At 36.2% G+C, this 26,170-nt stretch overlaps 2 protein-coding genes across 2 annotated transcripts in view; both read right to left on the bottom strand.

The window, feature by feature from the left end:
- CLDN12 (claudin 12) overlaps positions 1–6,531 on the bottom strand; it is a 10,321-nt gene extending 3,790 nt beyond the window's left edge. Inside the window, exons 1-2 of the mRNA XM_007452055.1 lie at positions 6,515–6,531; positions 4,959–5,048 (exon numbers count right to left, since the gene is read on the bottom strand). The gene's annotated coding sequence lies outside the window, so the exon portion shown is untranslated. The remainder of the gene's footprint in view (positions 1–4,958; positions 5,049–6,514) is intronic.
- A 6,707-nt stretch (positions 6,532–13,238) lies between these two features.
- GTPBP10 (GTP binding protein 10) overlaps positions 13,239–26,170 on the bottom strand; it is a 20,266-nt gene continuing 7,334 nt past the window's right edge. The window contains exons 5-10 of the mRNA XM_007452054.1: positions 22,494–22,567; positions 20,882–20,934; positions 18,711–18,818; positions 18,077–18,154; positions 15,977–16,100; positions 13,239–13,918 (exon numbers count right to left, since the gene is read on the bottom strand). Coding sequence (XP_007452116.1) covers positions 13,656–13,918; positions 15,977–16,100; positions 18,077–18,154; positions 18,711–18,818; positions 20,882–20,934; positions 22,494–22,567 — 700 coding nt within the window. The 3' untranslated portion in view covers positions 13,239–13,655. The remainder of the gene's footprint in view (positions 13,919–15,976; positions 16,101–18,076; positions 18,155–18,710; positions 18,819–20,881; positions 20,935–22,493; positions 22,568–26,170) is intronic.

The raw sequence follows: 26,170 nt of genomic DNA, 5'->3' as shown, positions 1-26,170 counted from the left end.
GGGAAAGAAGCACTACAGGGCAGCAGAGTGGTTGAGGGCAGACTCTGAGCCAGACTGCTTGGGTTCCAATCCCCAATTACTCACTTACTAGCCAAGTGACCAGTCACCTTGGGTCAATAACAATACTTCTGTGTGCCTCATTTTCCTCATCTGTAAAATGGGAAAACTGTGCCTACCTCACAGGGTTTTCTAAGTATTCAATGAGTTAATAAATGTCAAATGCTTAAAGTTACATCTGGCGCCTTGTAAGTGTGATGCAAGCGTTAACTACTTCTTAGCACTCAGTGATCAGCTCAGTGCCTGGCATCCTGGAGCAGTTCATAGAACATCTGTTGAATAAACGTTAAATCAAAAAAAAGCAAACATCTCATTCCTATATACCAGGCATACCAGAAAACCACAAAACATAAATAGACGCCTCTCCAATGAGTTACTCAAATGAAAAAGAGAGAAAAAAGGTCCCTGAAATTATTCTACTCATCTACTGGTTCAAGATGACAGGCATGCATTTCAGGTTATTAAACTATTGGTTATTGGTTATTATACTAATATACTATGATTGGTTAGTCTACTATTACTACTCATATAAAATGAACACAGAGATTTCTGAAGTAATGACAACCTATCTCTATTAATGCTATCATAAGGAAAAAGAAAAAAAGTAGCCAGGCCTTTCATCTCAAATTAAAAGGCTGTGTTCTTTTTCTGTATATGACAAATTATAAAAACCAGTATATTATTCAGCTTTATTTCTTCAAGAGTTTGAAACTCACTCTCCAAACACCACTCAAATGTATTTTCTCTGCCTTCCATCATGCCTCCTATGAGACAACAGAACAGACTACTTTAATTTACTATATATTTAATGCAATCACACGAACTAGGAATAATTTTACTAGCAGAAAACATACACGTATGTGTACATACCTATACACATATACACATATATAAGTGTACAATATAAAAATCAGAGTTTAAGCACAAGTGACCATTTTTTAAAGTCCTCAAGTTAAGCATAACTAGTTCTAAGTTTCTCTGTCCTTAGTTTACTACTTGTTTATCATGTTGTCTTCTGTCAATATTACCAAAAGTAGTAATGTTTAAGAAAATGTTATGGATGAAAATACTTCAAACAGAGGAATTATGGTCCTAACTTACTTTTTTCCTGCAAATTTTAAATGCTTAATTTTAGCAACCAACCGACCACCTTAGTCCAACAATGGAAACTCTGGTGCAAGTTTGAGGATGTTTACCCTGGAAAATGCCACTACTGATGTCAGTCTCTAGAATCCAGCTTCCTGTTGGTTTCTGCTCATTTGCCTGTGCCCCCAGTATACTGTAAGTAACCTGCATAGTGCCTGGCACAAGAGTCATTTTAGGAATATGTGAATAAATAAATACTGGGCCCCGACCCAAGGCCACAGCAACTCACAAAGGTAGGCTATTAATGACGTAGAACTGGACAAGGAAGTAGCCATTACTAAGCAATCTTCATTCAACAGGTATTTACTGAGTATCTAGCACATGCAAAACACTCTGTTAGGCCTTAGAGGGACACTGAGGCCATTAAGATCTGGACCTTGCCCCAGTGTGTTAACAGTCAGACTGAGTGAAAGAATATGCTGTTTTATAAGAACTCAAAATGCTAATAATGAAAGAGATGTCTGATTATTACATATCAAGTGATTATTGTTAGGTATTAAGCAAAGTGACCCAATAAGATACCTGTTCATAAAAATGTATCATTCAGTGTTAGAGAAAAACTGAGCAATGAAAGAGAATGAAGATTTAATCAATGTTGTGAAGATGTAAGAAAAAGGTTCCCCCAGTTTCTTTCAAAGCTTCAGAACTCCTTCAGATAACCCATGCAAAGTCCTAACCCAATCACAATTCCTTCCTGCTTTCAGAGGTAGGGGACAAATACTCGGAGTATCAATGTAATTGAGATTTCTTCAATCAAGCTGCCCTGTGCCCCTAATTCCTACAACGCAAATGGAATGAGAAACAAGATCAGTATGAATGACTTTGTTATTGATAAATAATTTCTGTAGTTCTTAGCCTACAGACTATCAAATGACACTAATAAAGAGAGGTGGGTCAATAGTCAATATCTATTTCAGTATCAAGTATGTTCAAATTTATCCTGCATCAAATCAATACAAGTGTTATATTAGTCCCCTGAACTTGCGTCTGCTGAAGTATTCTTAGCTCAGATCCCAGAGACTAACGAAGAGTCCTAGTTTATTTTATCTAATTTATTTTATTTTTTTGCGGTACACGGGCCTCTCACTGTTGTGGGCTCTCCCGTTATGGAGCACAGGCTCCGGACACGCAGGCTCAGCGGCCATGGCTCACGGGCCTAGCCGCTCCGCGGCACGTAGGATCTTCCTGGACCGGGGCACAAACCCGTGTCCCCTGCATCAGCAGGCGGACTCTCAACCACTGTGCCACCAGGGAAGCCCAACAGTCCTATTTTAGAGAGCCAACAAGTATACCATGGCATTTCTCAGAAGGGAAATACTATTAACCTCTATTTAACTAAATTTCAGTCTCAGTGCTGGAATTAATGTCCTTGCTCTTTGTAACTTTCTTTGGCTGCTTTACTTTTTATACGCTGCTCTTAACTCCACATTTGTATGATTTGATGGTGAGTAGTATATCTCACTAGAGAGATGAAGTAACAATTTTATAGGGATAGTTGGGAAAAGGAATATGTTTAGTGATTTAAAACTGAAAGATAATGCTGACTCTTAGAGCTATACCAATTAATTTCGAATCTGGTATAATTTTTTCAAAGGCAAATCTGATCATTTCACTACATTTCTTACCATTCAATAGCTTCCTATTGAAGAGCTTCCTCAGAATAAAGTTTTAAATCTTTCCCATAGTTTCCAAAGTTTTAAATCCCACCATTTGGTTCCTGCCAGATTCTCAATCTCCTTATTGTGTCATTCTCCCACCTTACATATTACAGTCTATGTAGCCATTCTGCTTTTCTTTTAACTTCTCAAATTTTGTTTTTCAATTTGGCTAAGGGCTTTTTCTCATGCTGTTTTTCCTCCTACAACTTTCTTAATCCCATCCTATTCTTTGCTTAGCTAACTCGTACTCATCTTTCTGGTTTCCAGGGAGTCTGACCCTAAACCTCCCCTCTCTTCCCCCACCCTTCACCTTCCGCCTGCCCCTAGTTACACCTTCGTACTTTTTCTTTGGTAGCAGTGATTATGCTTATATTCCCTGTTCAGTGTTTATCTTCCTCACCAGACTGTAAATTTCAGGAGGACAGAGAGCCTTCTGTTTTATTCACTGTGTCCAACACTGGCACATAGAAGGCACTCAATTATTTATTGAATGAATGAACAAACAAATGGAAGGTCCATGTGAGTATGGTCAGGACATAGGAAGTTAAAAATTTGCTCTAGGATCAGTTCCACTCATTTCATTCATTCATATTCTGTGTGTTGAAGCCTTCAAACTGCTTCTAGAATGTGCCCCTGCTTTCCATTCTTTATTGGCCAAAGCCTCTCGTTTTTAAAAATAAAGTTCATTTTCTTCCCCCAGAAACTTCCCAAGAAAGATGAGGCCATTCCCAGGTATTTATATACAGCCTATGCTTGTAGAAACACATATCTAAGTTTGGCGACACTCGTTAACTTCCACAGTGGTTAGAGATTCGATCAATTACGGCTCTGTTGATTCTAATGTTTTCAACTTAACAGGTATGTTACATACGGGATTCGCCCCTTGCCACTAAGACTGGTTCATATATCAAATTAATGTTTGCTTATCAAAGTTAAACAATTTATTATATTTTTATTTCCTCTTTAAAATATTTCTCCCAATGAGGAAAAAAAAAACTTTTTGCCATATGCAAAAAGCGACTGCAGCAAATGTGCAAGGCTAAGAACACAGTTTAACAATCTGAGGAGCAGCCACACTAGCTGGCTGACAGTCTTGAGCTGGGTTGTATATACAGATGTGTCCGCTTGCTGTTTCCATCTGGGAGGCAGCTTAGTATTGTAACCCAGGCAACCCCAAGACTCATATGCCAGTCATAAACTACCATTTGCAAACTGGGAAAGTCACCTATGTCCTCTGCATCTTAAATTTCTCAAGTGTCCCCCAAGGTAGCTGTGAGATCATAAATAGTAAAGCCCTTTGTAAAGCAGAATAGGGTCAGGAATTTAAGTCTGTAATGATTATTGATAGGTTTATCTGAGAGCATTCTCTTTCACAGTAGTTACTGACCAAATCAGACAAGAACTCTGTTCAAAACACCCACTTCACATTTGTCATCTAACTGTTCCACAATGACTTGCAGAGAAGTAGACGGATAAATTTTTGTACACAATTAAAGGTTACCAAAGATATTTCAAATAAAAATATTTTCAAAAGAATATCTTTCCTGTGGTTTGGAATAGAGTTCAAAGAAGTTTGGAGCAGGAATAGTGGCTAAGATCTTAAAGAATTACCAGATCCATTATTATTATTTTTTTTTTTTTTGGTACGCGGGCCTCTCACTGTTGTGGCCTCTCCCGTTGTGGAGCACAGGCTCTGGACACGCAGGCTCAGCGGCCATGGCTCACGGGCCCAGCCGCTCTGCGGCATGTGGGATCTTCCTGGACCGGGGCACGAACCCGTGTCCCCTGCATCGGCAGGCGGACTCTCAACCACTGCGCCACCAGGGAAGCCCCAGACCCATTATTGTATTTTTTCAGGAAAAATTCTAAGGAATAGCTACATAAGAACACATCTGTAATAGCAGCTATATTAATCCTTGATAGTAACACTAGCAGTCCCTTCTACCATAATTTGGGTTTTCTTAGAAACTGTAGATCATCAACATAGCACTTGCAATGGAGGTCTGTCCTATAACTTTATTTTGTTAAACAAGAGAAAAAAGTGTCATCTGATATATGGTAGCAAAAGGAAGAGATATAATCAAGGAATGTACTTACTCTTTGAGGTACTTGATAGCTCTAAAACAACTTTAATCAACTTAGAAGAAATATATGCACATCTGAACACACAGCACAGATGATCTGGGCCTAAAGAAATAGGAAAAGTACTTCAGATTAATATGGTACTAGTTTAAAAACTCAATTTGAATTCACAGGGCATTAGGAGAAATAATTAGCAATCATCTGAAATCAATGAAATCTTAAACCAAAAAAGGTGGTCAATGAGTTTTAAAAAAAAGGGCAGTTTATTCTTAAATTCACACAATATCTATATGTGAGATACAGAAGAAAAAATTAACCCTCATTTTGTGATTCAAAAAGATAAGGAAAATAAGGATAAAAGTCACTTTACTGTCCTGGAAATAGATGATCAATATTTAATTAATTTTTTAGATCCTTTCATGACTATAGTGAAAGAATGGAGGACTGATGAAACAATGTGTGATTAGTTGTCTTGGCATAAAAGATATTCATGATGTTTCTTTTATACCTTTAAAAAGGATACTGACAACAAAACTAGTCCAAGATGATTCGCACTGTGCCTACTAAAATTTGCATCTAGAATGTTTTTTTGTTTATAGCTCCACCAATAGCTCAACCCGCCATTTAAACGTTTCTATATATCTTTCTTAAGCATCAACAACTTTTTCTTCAAATACTATTTACCTCAAATAGGAGGATGAGAAGGAAAACCTGTAAACACCTGAAAACTTCCTGGGTTAAGGCTGTATCACTAGTCCTACTATGATCATTAAGTAGAATGATGTTCCCAACAGTCTGCACAGAAGTGATTTCAATCAGGTGTTTTTTTTGCTTTTGTTTTTGTTCTTCTCTTTTCCAGATGTATGTCTGGGTTGGTTTCAAGCACAACTGCTCAATCCAAAGTTAAGTGAAATCATTTTTACAATAGAAAACACACAACAGGATCTCTGGGCAATCATTTTTAAGTGGGGTCACCAAGTCTGGCTTTCTAATGTCGTGACTAGCCTCTTGCAAAGCCTGTAACACAGAACTTGGGCTTCAGAGGAAAGCAAATCAAGCTTCCAGAGAAGCCTCCCCTCCCCCCCACCCTCCTCTCACTCCCTTTGAGCTGTGTCCTCAGGAGCACCAGAGCGAGCAGAAAAAAGGAGAAAAAAAAGAGCTTTCCGGGTTAGAACCAATGGAAAGAGACCGCAACAGTGACTATGAACGCTCTCAGAAAAACCCATCTCTGCAACACTGAGTGGGTTGAACAGTGAGCAGGTCATCATTACACAACCAGCATGAGCTGCTGATTCAAAAATAGCAACCTGCAGCTCCACACCGCACACCCGGCCAGGCAAGCCCCAAGCCCCTGGCTGCCCCGACCAGACACCTAGACATTTTCATACTCCTGGGTCCAAAATAATTTTTTAGAGCTCTACCAAATACCTCCTCACTCAGTGTTCACGTCCGCAAATGTGGTCAGCATCTTTCAAGGCTAAATGACTCCCGTCGTTTAAGCAGCCTTACACAAAATCCTCAACTACTTATGCAAAAGACCCAGAAATTGGAACATTCTTGACCAGACCTACCTGTTTCTCACATCCAGAGCATTTTACTCTCCCACACTGAGGAACCTCTTAGAGCGTCTCCCTCTCCGCGTCCCAGGAAGTGCGTTCCCAGCGAGCCACACCGGAGGCTTCTGGGACTCGTAGTCAGATTCCCTAAACCAGAATGTCCTGGATGACTGGGAGACTACAATTCCCAAAATCCACTGGGCCGGAGTCCCCCGCAATATCCTGGGACCACCTCCCGCCCTCTGCTCCGCTTCCCACGTCCACCATTCCTCTAGCACCTTCAGTTCCGTCCAGATTTGAATTATAGGTCTAAGAAACAGTTAAAGGAAACAAAACTAAAAATAGTTTTTAGTTGGGTACCCAAGTAAATATTTCCCACTAAGTGATTTATTTACCACTTTCAGTGGGAAAGGGGGAGGGAGGGTCAGAGTGTTTTTTTGTTTTTATATCATTTTTTTTCCCACCTGCTGTCTCTCAAGCAACTTTAATTCAAAACAGTCAATATGGGCTTCCCTGGTGGTGCAGTGGTTGAGAGTCCGCCTGCCAATGCAGGGGATGCGGGTTCGTGCCCCGGTCCGGGAGGATCCCACATGCCGCGGAGCGGCTGGGCCCGTGAGCCATGGCCGCTGAGCCTGCGCGTCTGTGGCCTGTGCTCCGCAACGGGAGAGGCCACAGCAGTGAGAGGCCCGCGTACCGCAAAAAAACAACAACAACAAAAAAAACGGTCAATATGCCATTGAGGCATATTTGGAGGTGGCCTGCCCTGGGCAGATGCTGAAGTGTCATGATCACACATACACATAAATGGAGATAAAGTAAATGTGGCAAATATTGATAATCGTTAAATCTCGAGAGAGTAAGTATACGGGTGTTCATTGTACTATTCACATTCTCTGTACCTTTGAACATTTTCAAAATAAAAAGTTTGAGAAAAAGCATCATAGTTTTAAATGAAAGTAAAGGATGGCATCCATCCGTATCCTATTCTGCCACTGTATGACCTTGGGTAAGTTAACCTCTTTGTAGCTCAGGATCTCATCTGTAATAATAATGTATTTATATCAGAAACTATGGTGAGGATTAAATGAGTTACTATACATAGACAGTATACGTGTCTAACACACAATAAGGACTTTACATATTTGCTATTTCCATTTGACATTTTTGTGTTGCTCTAGTAACAGGACTATGTGTTAGTAATGAAAAAGGCTACTATCCATGCACTGCTACCACTTTCTCATCTTCCATATTGCTTCAGAGGATGTAAGGTGATTTAAGGCCAGAAGCAATCCGATCCCAAAGCCAGACCTAGAGACGTAACAATGAGAAAGAGCGACAGCATTGGGTGGTAAAAGGATCTCTGGGTACAAAAAGGCTCTGGGCTCCAGGCCAGCTTTGGCAATAGCAGATGGATGATGACGATATGACACAGGATTCTTTGCTGTGAACTTCAGTTCTCTAATCTATAAAACTGAATTGAATAAAATAACTGTACAAAATCATTTTATAATTTATTTCCCAGTCATTGATGACTACCTTGTTAGCAGACTTTAGCTGAGATGTATATGTAGTTGATAATATGTTTTTTTAAAGCTATAAAAGAAAGGGAAGACAACCCTATTTTTAGACTTATTGATCAAGTTCAGGTCTATGGTTAGCCTGCCTTTGGTATGGAAAAGATGAAGTGAAATACTTACATGCCGTAGTGGGACTAGAATGTTGGAATATCATTCTCAGAAGTACTTTAGGTAAGACTTTGAGCAATTAACAATCCTGGCTTCCAAGTTCACTGCAATATACCGTTCATCTTCAAAATTCTACAAAGATTCTCATTTAGTTACTCTATTAGTTTCCTATTGCTGCTTCAACAAATTACCACAAACTCAGTGGCTTAAAACACCACAAATTTATTATCTTACAGTTCTGGAGGTCAGAAATCTGACAGGGTCTCCCTGGGCTAGAATCAAGGTATCAGCTGTGTTTTTTTCTGGAAGCAAGAGCTGTGTTTTTTTCTGGAATCTCCAGGGAAATCTCCTTTTCCTTCTACTTCTCCAGTTCCTGAGGACACCTACATTCCTTAGCTTGTGGCCCCCTTCCATCTTCAAACCCAGCAATGACTGGTTGAGTCTTTCAACATCTAAATCACTTCACCCTACATTCTTCTGCCTCCCTCTTGTAGCTTTTAAGAACCCTTGTGATTAAAATTGACCCATCTGGACTACCCAGGATAATTTTTCTATTTTATGGTCATCTGACTTGCAACCTTAATTCTGTAACAGAGCATATTCAGATTCCAGAGAGGAGAAAGAGGACATCTTTAGGGGACTATTATTCTGCCTACTACAGTCACTAATAACCTTTTCTGCTTGAATCCAAAGGCTTATTTTTGGTCCTAATTCTCTTCCACCGGCTTCAGGTCCACATTACACAATTCAGAGCACCTTTTTCCCCTAAACTTTTCTTCCTTGGATATGGAAACATCAACATTTCTACCTTTCTTCTAGTTTATCTGATTAATTCACTGTCCACCAGCTGCTTTCACTTCTTCACATAAAGATATTTTAAGTTTCCTTACATATATTATCAATTAAAAAAATAATAGATAACACTGAATATATACCAAGCACTTTTTCATGGACTCTCTAATTTAATCACTATAACCTCATATTAATGACAAAGAAATTGAGATGCAGAAAGGTTAAATAATTTGCCCAAAGTCAAGAAGTGGTTAAGTGGTAGATCTTCCTAAAAGGTGGCTGTCACTATTCAGAATTCTCCAGACTCAGGACAGTTTCCTATTTTTGGATTTCTGCCTCTAAGATCTTACTTAAATCTAACTGCTCATTGAAGCTATTCCTGAACTTGAAATGACCTCATACTATCCTCTTTGCTCACTCAAATCCTACCTACCTCCCTGCTGCTCTGAATATTTGTATCTTCTCTAAACTACATAGTAAACTACACAGTTCAACCTCAAATTGTAAATTAACTTGCACACACTGTTCCTTTTCCATGTGTTAGTCATATCTCACCATAGTATCTCTCCAACTCCATAACTGAAATTCAGCAAACTTAATGAAAAAACCCATAAACTTGTTTTTAGAGGAGACTGTCAAATAAAAATAATAGATAACATTATAATTGGGAAGTTGTCAAGTATAGTTGGGAAGTAAATTTTTACTATTAGTTGGGAAGTGTAGAAAGAAAAGAAGGGAAGCATTGTGGGTTGAATATGTCCCTCAAAAATTCATCTACTGAGGTCTTAACTCCCTCAGCGTACATCAGGATATAACGTTATTTGGAGGCGGGGTCTTTACAGAGGTAATCAAGTTAAAAAGAGGTCCTTAGTATTAGCCTTAATCCAATATGACTGGTTTCCTTAGGAAGAGGGGAAATCTGAAGACAACCTCACACACAGAATGCCATGCAAAGGTGAAGGCAGAAATTGGGGTGATCTTCTATAGGCCAAGGAATGCCAAAGATTGCCAGCTAACCACTACACGCTAGGTGAATGGCATGGAAGATTCTCTCTCCACAGCTCTCTGAAGGAATTAACACTGTTGGCACCTTTATCTCCAACTTCCAGCTTCTAGAACTGGAGGAGACAGAAGATTTCTGCTGTTTAAGTCCTCGGTTTGTGGTACTTTGTTATGGCAGCCTTAGCAAGCTAATACAGGAAATAAGGGAAGAAGGTTCTGGATAAATCAAGCAGTGAGATGTCACTTTAAAAACTGTTAGGCGAGCGAGCAAGGGCACCTGTTTCTTGTTTTCGGTTCCTAGTGCTGCAGCACACAGAATGAGCTCCCCCTTGCTTGAAAAAAAAAAAAGTGAGGAATGTGTCATCTACTATAACATAGGTAGGACTACAGCACTTGTTCCTGATCTTTAATAAAGTTACTAGTGAAGAGGGGAGGGAGCCGGGAGTGGACGGGACTGTACAACAGAATTGGCTTAAAGTACAATAATTGAAGGCTTTTTCCTGGAATTGCTTGCAGGTGTTTTAAATCTTTTGTCTTTTACCATGCCTATTACCCCTCCTCCCACCACCACTATTTATTGTATGGATTTTTTTTTAACATCTTTATTGGAGTATAATTGCTTTACAATGCTGTGTTAGTTTCTGCTTTATGGGAAGCCCATATACCCCATTTTTAAAGAAAAACCTGTATGTTAAACATTTGATGAACGTGTTACAAATTTGGGATTATGCCACTAATGGTTCTTTTAAGTTTGGGAGTTTTCTGGTTCATATTTTTATAGGAAAGGCCATGTGTTGCTCAGTATTGTTCTTACTATTTCTCTTGACCCTGGGAGTAATACCAGTTCACAGAAAGATTTGTTTTTGAAGCTGAGACTAAATCATGCAGTACTCTTATTTCCCCCCATTAGGATTTGGTTGACCAGGGGCTTTTATTTACTCTATCATTTAATCATGTTTCAAATCCATCCAAAGCCATAAGCTTTTACTCAATGTCTGCTCTTGATTTAAGATATTTTCAATCTCCCTCAATTTGTAGCAAACCATAAACAAATAAAACTGAAGGTATGTTTTAGCTTTATAATCATATCCTTTTTCTTAATGTAAGAATATTACACCATGGCCTTTCTAAAGCCTTTTATATAGAAATAATACCAATAACAATGTTTGACAACAAATAAGAAAATGAAGGCACTGGTCAGAAGATACTGACAATTTCAGAAAAATATATTGAAATATGTGCCATGAACAAAGGAAGCTCTTGTCCTTTGCTTTCAACTTCCAGTGCACTCAGAGTTTACAAAATAAATAGGAAAAAACTGCCTTGCTATATTTGCTCCAGAATTAGTTGTAATATAAATTGCATATCCTGTTCTTCAAATTCCAAGTATTTCAAAGGAAAGGACATGATTCAGATAACACCTATGTTTCACATAGCTTGGTATCTGGGTACCCTAAAAGATTTCATTTCCATTACGAACACATTAATAATATACACAAAGGAGATTACTTCCTTTGAAGTCTTCCAAATACCCAACAACTATTAATTAAGCAACTGTCTTACAATGAGAAACAGAAAAAATTTTTTTTAAATTAGGACAGCCTAAAATTAGTGGTTATAGTCAGAAAAGGTAGTTGAAATTGCTGCTGGCTTCTCATCCAACTGAGGCAATGAGCCCATCTTTTACTCCTAAGTTATCCACAAGGAAATACTCCAACTTTCCAACATACATACTTTTCTTTCTCCTTTTCTCATTTCTATTACCTATTTGATTTTGCTTTTCCTTCAGCTGGCTTGTGACACTCACTCAAAGCTAAAAAGAGTCCTCTGATACTTTCCCTGTACTTGCTACCTCCGATCACAAAACAGAAAATAAATAGAACGCTTCCCTGAAATATCTCTTTAAGAAAAAAAAATAGATATTTTTCATTATTAAACTCTGCAGTAAAGATTGTAGCATATTGTCTGCCAATATTTATCAACTATGTTCACCTCTTAATTCCCAAGGTATATAAACGTTTGTAAGGCAAATACTTTTTTGTAATTATAAAATATTTTCGATCACAAAAAGTTTAAAAAAAACCCCAAAACACTCATGTACCTACCATCCAACTTAACAATTTGGACTTCAAAAAAAATGTTGCCATATTTTTGAAATTGTCTTTTGTATAAAGTTTACCAATTTATATTATTCCTCATTTTCATTTTGTTTTTTAAGCTATAACTTGTAAGTATATTTCTATGCTGTTGCTTTGAAACATTATTTTTAATGTACCTTAATGGTATTACAAATTTCCTGATGGAACTTAACTTTGTTAACTGAATATTTTATCTGAACTTTGCAAAAACCCTGTGAAACTACTTGGAAAATACTCCACGTCTTTGTGTACATTTTTAGCAAGAAAAAAAATCTGTAGTTTTCATTAACTTTCTCTGACCTCTATCCTCACAAAGCAAATGAACACTGAGCTAAAAGAAAACATAACTTTACAGGATAACTGGATAAATCCTGAAATAAAATACCCTTGACTTAATTTTGCCCATCATAAAAGCAGATTTTCCCCCTTGATTATATAATACATGTTTACCACTTAAAAGAAAACATTTATTTTACAAAAAGGTCATTTCGCTATGATAAATAATATGGATATATTACAAAAAGAACAATAGATTTCTGAAAAATTTTTTTTCATAGGTGAGATCTTCAGAGCACAGATCCAGCCTCACAGTTGGATACTTGACTGTGTCTGGTAGCATAAATTTGTAATTTGTGATGGTAAATGACTCTGAAATAGCAAGCTCTGCAAGAATGACTGGTACTTGGTAAAAATTTGTAAAACACAGTGTACTGATACCCTGGCCATTCAGTACTATAACAATTAAGGATCCAATTAAGGATTCAGTACTACAACAATACTTTCTAACAAAAAAGTATTAAGGACAGAATAAATGGCAGTTATAATATTTATTTCAAAATAAATCTTTAAGTGTTTAAAATTTATTTTTTGGGCTTCCCTGGTGGCGCAGTGGTTGAGAGTCCGCCTGCCGATGCAGGGGACACGGGTTCGTGCCCCGGTCCGGGAAGATCCCACATGCCGCGGAGCGGCTGGGCCCGTGAGCCATGGCCGCTGACCCTGCACATCTGGAGCACGCAACGGGAGAGGCCACAACAGTGAGAGGCCCGCACACCGCAAAAAAAAAAAAAAAAAACTCTTAAGAAAGAAAACTTTCCAAAAGCTGAAATCGCAAAGATCTATCTACTGATTATCAATGGTCTTTATTATCACTGAATATGTTCAAATTTAGGGTTTGAGGTTTTCCAAAAAAGAGAACTATTATATATTTAGTAGAACCAGGTACATGACAGACTTAAAGACAAACAAACAAAACCTAGTTGCTCATAAGGAATCCTTTATATAATTAAAAAAATGATCTCACTAGAAACATATGTACAGGAATATTATAGGATTTTATTATAGGTGAATTGGCCATAAAATAATAAACTGTCATTTTTAACCCTCAGTTACTTTTTTTACTGTTGATAGACTTAAGTACAAAACATCTTTAAAAAGTATGGTTCTTGAATGATGGCATATACACCAGGTTAGTAACAACTAACCTTCTAAAAAGTATGTCATGTCCAAATGAACGCAATTTCAGTATCACTTTTAACAGATTTAAGTTATATCTATTCTGGCACTAGTAACAGCATTCTTTGATGGTAGCTCACTATAAGATATTGTATTGGAAATACGTAAATTAAGCAACTGCTTCTTATGATATGCATCATTTTCCTGGTTGGTGTGTTCATCCAGAGATTTCCTTATACAATTCTTTAGTTCACCAATTCCTTCTCCAGTAACTGCAGAGATGGGGATGATGTGTAGGAACTCCACGGTCCTCTCTGGAATCATGTTTTTTTCAAATAAATGCAAAAAATCTGAAACAAAGAACACAAAACTAGGCTGATTTTCACTGTCTCTGAAAGTAAATCAAAACTATGCTAGAGGTTTGATTTGTGAACCAGTGAAACGAAAACTAAGCATTTTAAATTTCTTTTTTCCTTCTCTTTCTAATAAGGTCTCAGAACCTTTGGTTTTTACTCATGACAATGGTAAGGTTCTTGGCACATGACAGGTACTTAATAAATATTTGTTGCATGAATATATTTTAAACAAAATTAAGTGTAAGTAAAAGATGAATCACAGAAGATGCTTTACTTACAGAAGCAATAAATTTTGTTTTGGGGCGGTTCAATAAAGTAAGACAACATAGATTTTCTGAAAGAACTTTCCTATAACATAACATCATTTGTGATTTGGGATATTCTAGCTTGCTTCAGCACACAGGTGGCCTTTAATTGTCCTAATGGCTTATCATCACTGGTGCTGTGAGCCATACTAAAATTGAAAAGAGTTCAAGGAGTTCAATTCATCATTTTAGATGAATCCAATCTATCACCCCACAGGGGCTGACAGCCATTATATAACTTTTCGTTCTTCCCTGCCACCAAGGCAACAGAAGTAGGGATGCCATACTGATGGGATGGATCAACACTGACATGAACTGGAAAGGCTGCCTAAAAGAGGTTAGCCAAACCAACACAGAGCTTGGATTCTGAGATTCATTTACCCCCAAGGAAGTCTGACAGGCTAACTCAGGAATTATCACTGAGGGGACTACATTGTTTTATAATGGTCCAAAATAGCCACAAACTCCTGAATTACCCTCCCTTCTGGTACCTCCTCTGAAAATTCCCTTTTCTGCAAGACCAGCCAGCAAATAGATCTAATGACCTCATAAAGCAAATGACATTAAGGAATAAAGGTTTATTTATAAATATTCCAGAGAATATTTATATCCCAAAGTGACTTATTAACTCAAGGACAGCCCAATATGTAAATTATACGGGGTGTGGGGTAGATTTTGAGAGGGGAGAGAGGATCTTCTGGTGCTGCCTGATAGTCCTAGTACATTATAATTTAGTTTCCCCAATTTTTATCCCAAGGATAAAAAGAGAGATTAGGTCTATTTAAAAACATGTTAAGGGCTTCCCTGGTGGTGCAGTGGTTGAGAGTCTGCCTGCTGATGCAGGGGACACGGGTTTGTGCCCCGGTCTGGGAAGATCCCACATGCCGCGGAGCGGCTGGGCCCGTGAGCCGTGGCCGCTGAGCCTGCGCGTCCGGAGCCTGTGCTCCGCAACCGGAGAGGCCACAGCAGTGAGAGGCCTGCGTACAGCAAAACAAAAAAACAAAAAACAAAAAAACATGTTAACTACTTACCTTCCACCCTACTTTCCTCATTTGTGCAAAAGGTCCTCTACTAGACTCAGAAAAATGAAAGCATCATCACTGTAGGATACAGAGTGTTCTGCAAAGGTCAATACTCAAAACTATGGAGAATCCCTTTAAATTTCTTTACACATAATGGTCCATTTAGAAACAAATTTCAAACAAATCCTTTTGGAGTAACAGCATCTATTATTCTGTACCACACATACATAGTGACTCAAGTTCTTTTTAGAAGATTAGTACTCTTCAGAGATCTACAGACCTGGCACTGCAAAGATACATACCTCTTTTTAGAACTACTAGCTCTGTTTTAAAATTCATGATGTACTAGGGGACTGAAGTTCTAGAACTGGTGAAATATGTTAATAGACTTCACAGGTAGATGCTGACTTTATTCTCTTCTGATCCAAATCCTATTAAGAGCCCACTTTAAGTTTTACTTCTTGATGATGCCTGACATTTCCAGCTCAAATTAATCTTTCTTTCCTTCTGTCTCCTCTTATTGTCCATATCACACATTCTGAAATGGGATATTATTTTTTACAGTGTTATTTAGAAGTTTCATATGGTATGTGTTCTTTCTTCAAACATAGTTTTTTTTAAGAGTAGCAACTTTCAGTTTTCTTTTCTACTGATTATAGTACCTAGCTCTCTCTGCAAATAGCAGATATTCATTAAATTGGCACTAAATGAATGAATGGGTTTACCTTTAGGATTCTGGAGTTGGTTCATCAGTACATGGAATTTATCTTGGGCATCTGGCAAGTCCATTTTATTAACTGCCAGGAGCGCAGGTTTTGTCTGAAGTTCCTCTCTGTACAGCTCCAACTCCTTTAAGTCAAAGAGAAAAACCAAATAATTTTATTAAAATATCTATATAAACGACCTATTTGGTAATGCCTTTCTTTACTTTATAGACCTGGGTAATCTAGAGCCCATTCTCACCTCTGAAATGCAGTAAGTCCCAATAACCACAAAACTAATTAACAAAGGAAATGCAGAAAATGCTTATTAGTTAAGTCATGTGTTAATACATTTTAGCTCACATGACATCCTAGACAGTTGTGATTTTGTGCCTAGAGCCAAATACAGATATCTGGACGTCTAGTAAGCACATAAATAAAATTCAGAACTAGATAGTGACAGCTTAATGTTATACCTGTATTATTCTTGGAAAAAGTTAAGTATGCTTAGAAGTAAATCTTTGTGACTATGGATTAGGCAGTGGTTTCGTATATCTGACACAAAAGCATGAGCAAAAGAAAAAATAGACAAAGGGGACTTCATTAAAATTTAAAATTCTGTACTTCAAAAGACAACCTAAAGAAAGTGAAAAGACAACTGAAAGAATAGGAGAAAATATTTGCAAATCATATATCTGATAAGGGATTTGTATCTAAATTATAACGATCTCCTACAACTCAACAATTAAAAGACAACCCATTTTAAAAATAGGCAAAGAATGTGAATAGATATTTCTCCAAAGACATACAAATGGCTAATGAGCACATAAAAAGATGCTCAACATCATTAGTCACATTTCTCAACATCATCTGTCATTAAAGAAATGCAAATCACAACCACAATGAAATACCACTTCATCCCTACTAGGAAGGCTAAAATAAAAAGACAATAATGAGTGTTGACATTAATGTGGAAAAATTGGAACCTTCATACGTTGCTAGTAAGATTGTAAAATGGTGTAATGCTGCAGTCACTCTGGAAAACAGTTCGGCAGTTCCCCAAAATGTTAAACATAGAATAACCACATTATCCAGCAATTCCATATACCCAAGAGAAATGAAAACATATCCACACAAAAACCTGTACACAAATGTTCACAGCAGTGTTATCAATAACAGGCAAAAAGTAGCAAATGAAATAGGATATAAAAGTCCTGAAGATAAACAACATCATGTTGTGTTAGAGAGAAATCACTGGCTGGATATAGAATGTATGGGGCGTGGCCAGGGGTGGGGGGAGGGAGGAGAACAACAGAGATACAGTGCTTGGTAAGAACCCAACCTGGCCAGACCTCATAAACCATGTTCATGTTAGACTTTAACCTAACAGCAATGGGAGACCATCGAAGTGTTTTAAGCAGGGAACAAACATCTGCTTGGTTCCTTAATGAAGATCACTCTAGCTGTCATATAAAACAGCCTGGAGAGAACTAAGACTGGAAGCAGAGAGACAAGCTGGAGGGACTTAGAACATTCTAGTAAGAGGGGTTGATGATTATAACAGTGTGGGTGAAGACAAGTAATTGCATTTCAGAGAAATTTAGGATATAAAACTGTCAGGGCTTGATACAGGTGGTAAGAAAGATAGAATCGCTACCACCGAGGTTTCTGGCTTACATATTCAGTAAAGTTCTGGGGGAGGCTGGAGAATTAAAAAAAAAAAAAGGAGTTCAGTTTTTACATATTACATTTGAGAAGTTAATGGGACATCCAATCAAAGATGTCCAATAGGCAGCTGATCTAAAACATAACCAAAATATCTGAGTATTAGAGAACCCAAAAAGTAGACTGAGAAATAGTCTAAGAAATAGGAATAAAAGTTAAGCAAGATACAGTCTGAGAAGTATGTAACAGGGATTTGGAATCAAATAAGGTTTTAATGATTACAACAGTTTGAGGAGCAGGTGAATATCACAAAACTGGAGACAGCAAGTTTAGATAATTCTTTAACATCAAAGCTTTAAAAAGTAGATGCAGACTATATATTTATTCGAATTATCATACGTTATTCCATACAGTCCTATGTGCCTACATATTAGACCAGATATAAAACAGAAAACCTACTTTTGAAAGCAGTAGTATGGTTTCAAAGGCAGTTCTGTATTGAGTTTGGGAAGAAAGCTGAAATCCAGAAACATCAACCTAAAAAAAAAGGGAAAAAGATTGCTTTTAACATAAGAACAACAGGTATACAATTCTGTTTTGAAATGTTTCACTCGCTCAAGCTAAAAATAATTTCTCAATCTATACTCTACTGGTAATTTAGTAACTCGAAATGAGAGAAATTGATGTTTTAAGATAATTATAATTATTCTGATAAAACCACAATCATTAATGAGGAACTAGTACAGATTAAACAATTTATACCAATACAGACAATCTCATATATAACTCAACACCAGAAATGAAGTAGGAAATTGATCCTATATAATTTAGCAGTATATTGAAAATCTTAATGAATTAAACCTGACAAGTATGGCCAAACTTTCATCTGACATAGTAAACAATGCCACTTCCATACCCATATTATAAATAAAAATTACTAACTGTATCTGACCCCTGTCTAAATAGATTTAGTGGAATAATATATGCTGCTACTTTATCTTTAAATGTTATTATTATAAAAAATTTCTAGGAAAACTAAATTCACTGGTTCTCACATTCATTTAAACATTACATTAATATGCATATGACTTACAACAAAAAGTAGTTGTTTAGTTCTTTCTATATGCTTGAGGAATTTGTGGCCCATTCCTTTGTTCATGTGTGCTCCTTCTATTAAACCAGGAAGATCAGCTACTGATATCTAACACAAAATTAAATGGTATGATAATAAAAAAAAATATGAAAACACAAATATAATTACATCCAACAATTTTCATGATATTTCAGTTATAAACAGTTCTTAATTTGTGATTACCACTGCATCTCTATAAAGCCAAGATACCTTTATAAGAAGATTAATGTATTAAGAATCAAAGTCCTTTGTTATCAGAAATTAGTCCCATTTTTTACTTTAACAATCTAGGAATTTTATGGCTTAGTTTAACATTTACTAATCACATAAATTCTCTTTAGAATTCCATAAATTATATTGTTCAGTATGAACTTTTCAAAGAATTTCAATTTTCTAAATTCTTAAAAGTATACAAGGATATTAATTCAGCAGACATTGACTTAGTATAGCTCTGTAGTTTTTTTTATTCTATATGTAAATGGTTATTTGGTACCATTGTTTCTTTATTGTTCATATTCTACCAGAACTATTAACCACTCTTAAAAAGTAAGGGAAACAGTGTTACTATACTCCTTTTGGAGGTTACAAGAGTTACTAACCATTATTCTACACTTGTGGTTTTCAAACCTCACTGCACATCATAATTATCTAAGAAACTTTTCTAAACTACAGATGCTCAAGCCCTATCTGCAAGGGGTTTGGTTTCAAAACACTGGGGCCCAGGCTTCACTTATCATTGTTGTTCTTAAGCTACCCAGATGATTCTGATGTACAGTAAGGGATGAGAAACACTGCTACACATACTGCCTGTGTGGTTAAAAATTTCAGTTTTAAAGAAAGTTGGAGCTATGTGACAAAGCAATGTACATGTAGGTCTCATGTCCTGAGGTTTTCTACTGATTTCCCTTAAAAATTACCAATAATGTTGTCTTTTCCTCTAAATATTGTTCTCTAAATTCATATTATCCTGTACTTATAACTTTAATTATTATTTAACATTCTATATAATTGTCGAAGCTTTGAAAAATTTTTACTGTTATACCACTATTATAAATATACATCTTCTATGTCTTTTGAATTATGTCAATGGATTATATGAAAGTATACTGATACATCATCACTTTAAGCCCATACTTTACATTAGGGTTCATCCTTGGTTTTACACATTCCATGGGTTTTGACAAATGTATGACATGTATCTAGTATCATACAGAATAGTTTCGCTGCCCTAAAAATCCTGTGTGCTGCCTATTCAACCTTTCTTTCCTCCTAATCCTCGGCAACCCATTGACCTTTCTGCTATTTCCATAGTATTGCCTTTTTCCAGAATGACATATAGTTGAAATCATACAGTACGTAGCCTTTACAGATTGGCTTCTTTCACGTACTAATATGCATTGGAGGTTCCTTTGTGTCCTTTCATGGCTTGATGGCTCATTCCATTATTGAGATGTACACAGTTTATTTACCCATTCACCTACTGAAGGACATCTTGGTTGTTTCCAAGTTTTGGTAATTATGAACAAAGCTGCTGCAAACATCCGTGTGCGGGCTTTTGAGTGGACTTAAGTTTTCAGTTTATTTGGGTAAATACCAAGGGATGCACCTGCATACATTACATATTTTTAAAATTTTGTTACTTTCCTTTTTAATTTGTTTTTATTCTAATTATTCAAAAGTTCTTCCGTAGCAAGGAAAAATAAATTTTAATAGCTAGTTAAGATGAGGATCCCATTCAATTAAAAAAAATTTTTTTAAACACTAAGTTGGAGTAAAATTACATCCATGAACTTTAGAAAATGTTTTTAGGAAATGAAAATCAATAATCAAATATGGCAGTAAAATATGGACTTGCAATGAGGACAAACTGATTAAGGCAATTAAGATACAATCAATGTTGTAACGACAAACTGGACCCAAACTTTAGAAGAACAAGAAATTATATTCTTATACAATATTTTTACTTTGATAGTGGTCAGCAGAATTGATTTGATCATGGTTTCACTTATCAGAAACAAAATCCTGCTACTTTTTCCCCCTAACACCACAGAAACTCCCAAATATTATAAAATCTAAGCACTAAGGCAAGTACTTTCATTACTAACCAAGTGTCTTATTTTAAAAATACCCACCTGTTTGAAATCATTATACATAATTTTTCCGAGTTCAGGCTTTAATGTTGTAACTAAAAGAAAAACAATAATAAATTGAGGCTAGAATAAAGGCTTATACTCTCAAAATTGTCTTAGCGTCATGTATAAAATAAATAATATTTCGTTTCTATGAACAACCTAATTCAGATTATGTTCTCATTTGTTGAAATTAAAGGTATAATTATCTTTGCTATTTATGATATACTTGGAAAAGGACAAAATATAGATTTTTATAATCTTTGAAGGCACAGGTGTAATTTAATTAGTGGGCCTCAAAGTCCCTGTCTCAAACTTTAAGGAGCATGGTAAAGGTGCTGAGGGTGGGGGCAGAATTTAGGTTTCTATCACGTGGGCTGTGGGAGAAATCTCTCTATGGTCCTTTCTCATTTAGTTATCCTCACGCTTCATCAATCCTGCCCTAGCCTCCTTCCTAGGACTTTTTGCTTTTCTTCTTCTTTCCTTCTCAAGAATCCCCTGTATTGTAACAATAAATATTGGCCATGTGATTTATAGCAGTTAGTACAAAATTAACTCTACTTTATCAATTTTAGAATGGTTTAATCTTATTTTCCATGTTAATGTCATTCTGTGCCATTTTGTTTAATGATGGCAACGATCCTACCATATTCATTCACTACTTTTAGTCTAAGCTTCCATTATATCTCATCCAGCTACTGCAATAGCCAGTTCTACTAACTGTTCTTTCCAGATCCATTTATGTCCCACACCAATCCATTTTCTACATTACATGCCAATAGATCTTTTTTGAAAAGCATATCTAATCACTGTTTTCCCTTGTTAAAAAGATATCAACTGCTCTTAAGCCACAGAGATCAAATACAGCCTATATGGCCTATATCACAGGTCTCCACCTGCATCTCTAGCCTCATCTTGATTCCCTCTTCCCCGTACTACATGTTCTCTAGACAAACAAATCTACTCCCTGCCGCCACAGAGTCTTTGTGTACATGCTATTTCCTTTGACTGAAAGACTCTCACCTCCATTATCTGTCACCAATTAACTCATATTTATTGCTCATATCTCAGCCCCACCATCACACTTCCCCAAAGAAATCTAAAGCAGTCACCTGCACTCTTTCATAGAACCATATTATATTCTCTTATATTCATTAGTGAGATATGTGCCTTCCCCCACTTGTCTGTAAGTTCAATAAAAATCCAAACAAAAGAAGTATTCACTTCTGCTTACCAGTCTTTGTAACTCCAGAATTTATTGTTATTGATAGTTCCTAGAAATAAATACTTGCTAAATGAATGAAAGAATTGATCTCTGCCTTTGTAGCATTTATCAGTGTTTGATAAAGGGTAGGTGCTCATAAAATTGTTAACTAAACTGAATAATGATTATACAACAGACAAATAAATGCAACAAAGTGTCTAATAAGCAGTACTAGGAACTTTGCTGAGAGCTATAAAGGTTTCAAAGATTAATGGGAAATACATGTACTCTGTCTGCCAAGAGTTTTCAAACTAAGGTTACCCCAGTTATCATTTTTTTCATACTCGAAGAAAGATTAGTCTTTAAAAATTTGCCTCTACACATTAAAAAAACAAAGTAAATTATACTTACATGCATAATCTGCAATTGCAGGTTTTGCATGAGAAATCTTACTTAGCAAAGAGGATTTTCCAGCATTTGGGAATCTGAAACAAGAAAATAAATTTATACATTACAACAAATATCAGCATTATAAATACTTGCTTATCTCTGAATTCCTAACATTTCAAGAAGCAGACTTCTTGAATATTGCTGGGATTAAAAGTAGACTATAAATTTAAAATAATCTTGAAAAACTTGAGGAACAAAATATACTTATAGAAAAGGTAAAGATTAATTTATGGTGAACACTAATGATGTTTCAGTATTGACAGTAAATCAAATAATGTTAAAAAAACAGCTTGTAAATCATAGAAAAACATAAAGAAACTAATAAAAATACCTGCAATTCACTATCTCTAGCCAAATACTGACAAAATATTTCTATATTGTTTTTTGTATTTTTTTAAAAAAAATTTTATATGGACATTTCACTAGCAAAGTAATGAATCCTATTTAGCCATCACCTAGCTTAAACAAATATTAATACATTCTTAATAATTTTTCTAAAGTTGGTTTCTTTAAACAGAGACCCAAATAAGGTCTGCATATTACAGTTGGTTGATGTGCCTTTTAAATTTCTTTTGGTACAGGCTCCCTCGCCAGGTTTTTCCCCTTTGCAATTTTATTTTTAAAGAAACTGGGCCATTTGTCCTGTAGTTTCTTTGCCATAGTCTGGATTTTTCTGCTGATGCCCATGATGTCAGTTAACATGCTCCTATAAATTGGTAGATATGAAGCCTTGATCAGATTCAGCTTTGTTTCCTTTTTTTACTGAAAGACTATTCACAGTTGGTCGGCCTCCTTTTAAACTGAATTATATAAGGTGAATGCATTTCAAGGGTGTAGTGTAATTTACTTAACTAATTTCTTATTGTTAGGCATTTAGGTGGTCTCAAATTTTTTACTGTTATAAATAACTCTGTAAAAAATACGCATACAGCTAGAAAGACATACACCAATGTTAAGTCACCTTAACATCAAATGGTGCGATTAACATTCAACTCTTTTTTTCTTTCTGCAAATGAGCACTAATTATTTGTCAAGTTTTTTTTTTTTTTTTTTTTTCGGTATGCGTGCCTCTCACTGTTGTGGCCTCTCCCGCTGCGTGCTCCGGACGCGCAGGCTCAGCGGCCATGGCTCATGGGCCCAGCTGCTCCGCGGCATGTGGTATCTTCCCAGACCAGGGCATGAACCCGTGTCCCCTGCATTGGCAGGCGGACTCTCAACCACTGCGCCACCAGGGAAGCCCTGTCAAGCTTTTTTAAAAAAACTTTAAACGCTGAAGTGAACCTTTACATATACCTTTAATTTCTTTCTTGAGGTAAATTTCTAGATAAGGAAATACTAGATTAAACTATATGGCTGTTTTAAAGGCCTTGATTTTATTGCTAAATATCCCTCAAGAAAGGCCCACAATGGATGAAAGAAAGTACTAGGAATGGGGGCCACTTAAGAGATGATTTCCTAAATTTCATTCAGATATTTTCATTAAATTTATTCAACCAATGGGAATGTAAATTGGTGCAGCCACTATGGAAAACAGTATGGAGGTTCCTCAAAAAATTAAAAATAGAACTACCATATGATCCAGCAATTACACTTCTGGATGTTTATCCAAAAAAAATAAAAACCAAAAACACTAACAAAAAGATATATGCACCTCATGTTTACTGCAGCATTATTTACAATATCCAAGATGTAAAAGCAATCTAAATGTCCATCAATGGATGAATGCATACAGAAAATGTATATGTATGTGTGTGTGTGTGTGTGTGTGTGTGTGTGTGTGTGTGTGTGTGTGTGTGTGTGTGTGTGTGTGTTAGCGGGGGGAGGGGGTTACAAAATGGGCAAAGGCGGTGAAAAGGTAAAAAAAAAAAAAAAAATCCAGTTGGGGGGAATTCCCTAGCAGGCCAGTGGTTAGGAGTTTGCACTTCCACTGCTGAGGGCTTGGGTTTGATCCCTGTTTGGGGAACTAAGATCCCGCAAGCCACGTTGTGTGGCCAAAAAAAAAAAAAAAAAATCTAGTTGTAAAAAAAATATGGGGATATAATGTACAGCATGGTGATTATAGTTAATAATACAATATTGTATATTTTAAAGTTGCTAAGAGAGTAAATCTTAAAAGTTCTCATCATAAGAAAAAAATTTGTAACTGTACATGGTGTCAGATGTTAACTAGATTTATGGTGGTGATCATTCTGCAACATATACAAATCATTACACTGTACACCTGAAACCTATATAATGTTATATGTCAATTATATCTCAGTTTAAAAAAATTATCCAACAAATATTTATTGAGCACTGCCTTGGGTCAGACAATATACTAGGCAGGAGAAATATAGCAATCAGTAAGACAGACGTGATCCCTGTCTTCACAGTTTTCATTCAAATCAAGATCTTTCAAAACTCTGCCAAATTTTCATTTGGAATAATGGTGTAATATTTTACAAATATTAATTTGGAATTCTACAAAAATGTATATGCTCTTAATGGAGATCTTTAAACAATTTTTCTCATTAAAATATTTCTACAATAAATTTAGAATAAAACTATGTGAGATTTCTTAATGACTCGTTTCCCCTAGAAATACAGTATTTTCTTATATCCTGTTACACTCAGGCTCTTGTAACTTTTTGAAAAGTAAATTGCAATCATTTTTGCCATGATTATCATTAGTTAGACTTGCTTATTTCTAATATCCTCATATTTTCATAACAGTGATTAAACACAGAAAAATGCAAGCAACTATTTCCAAAGAGATCAAAATACAAGAAGAAAAAGGAAGCTACCAGGTGAAGAACAGATACCTGAGATTTTTATTGACAAGTACCTAATGAAAATTTTAGAGGCTGAAATCCAACCTATGCAAAGACCAGATTTGAAAACAGCAGTACAAGTGTATTAGTTATATGATACCTTTCTTCTAATGTTCAGTTCATTCCTGAAACGGACTAAAAGGACATCTGCTTATGCTGGTATTCACATTAGCAACTTTTTAAGAATAGTCACCTAATTTAAAAGCACTAGCATACATGTTAAACATTGTGCTCTAGAATCATGATGCTTGCTATTGACTAATATCAAGTCCACTTCTGAAAAGCTTAGTGTATCACTATATGTAGTCTCCAGTAAGTTGGCAATGGTGATGATAATAGCAGCTACCATTCATTCATTGAGCATTCATAAATCCAAGGCATGTATTATGCTGCAAATGCAATATCTTACTCAGCAATAACATTTTAAGGTGAGTACTGCCATCCACTATTAAGGATGAGGAAAAAAAAAAAAGGCTTAGAGAGACTGTATCGAAAACCATCCAGCCAGCCTCCAAGGATTTGAGATTCTAACCCAGTCTCACTTGAGTCTGCCATCGCCATCCCACTTTTATCCACTATTCAGCCTTGCTATGTTCTTAGGCTGTAAAGGTGTCTCTATGGAACCTGAAACATATTTTCCTACAAAATGAGAAAGTGAATGGCTGGATTCTCAGTCTTATCCACAAAACCCTATTAAGTCCATAATGTTCCTAAAAATATATAGTATTACAGAACCTATGACTCATAACCCTCATAACTATGTTTCATTGAAAATATTAAATGCAAATGGCAAGTTTAAATGCCAGGATCACATCTTTGTTACAATTT

Source organism: Lipotes vexillifer, unplaced genomic scaffold, assembly GCF_000442215.2.
Source record: "Lipotes vexillifer unplaced genomic scaffold, Lipotes_vexillifer_v1.1 scaffold161, whole genome shotgun sequence".
NCBI lineage: Eukaryota > Metazoa > Chordata > Mammalia > Artiodactyla > Lipotidae > Lipotes > Lipotes vexillifer.
Note: the sequence above shows the minus strand (reverse complement) of the source record. Positions and strands in the feature narration are given on the sequence as shown.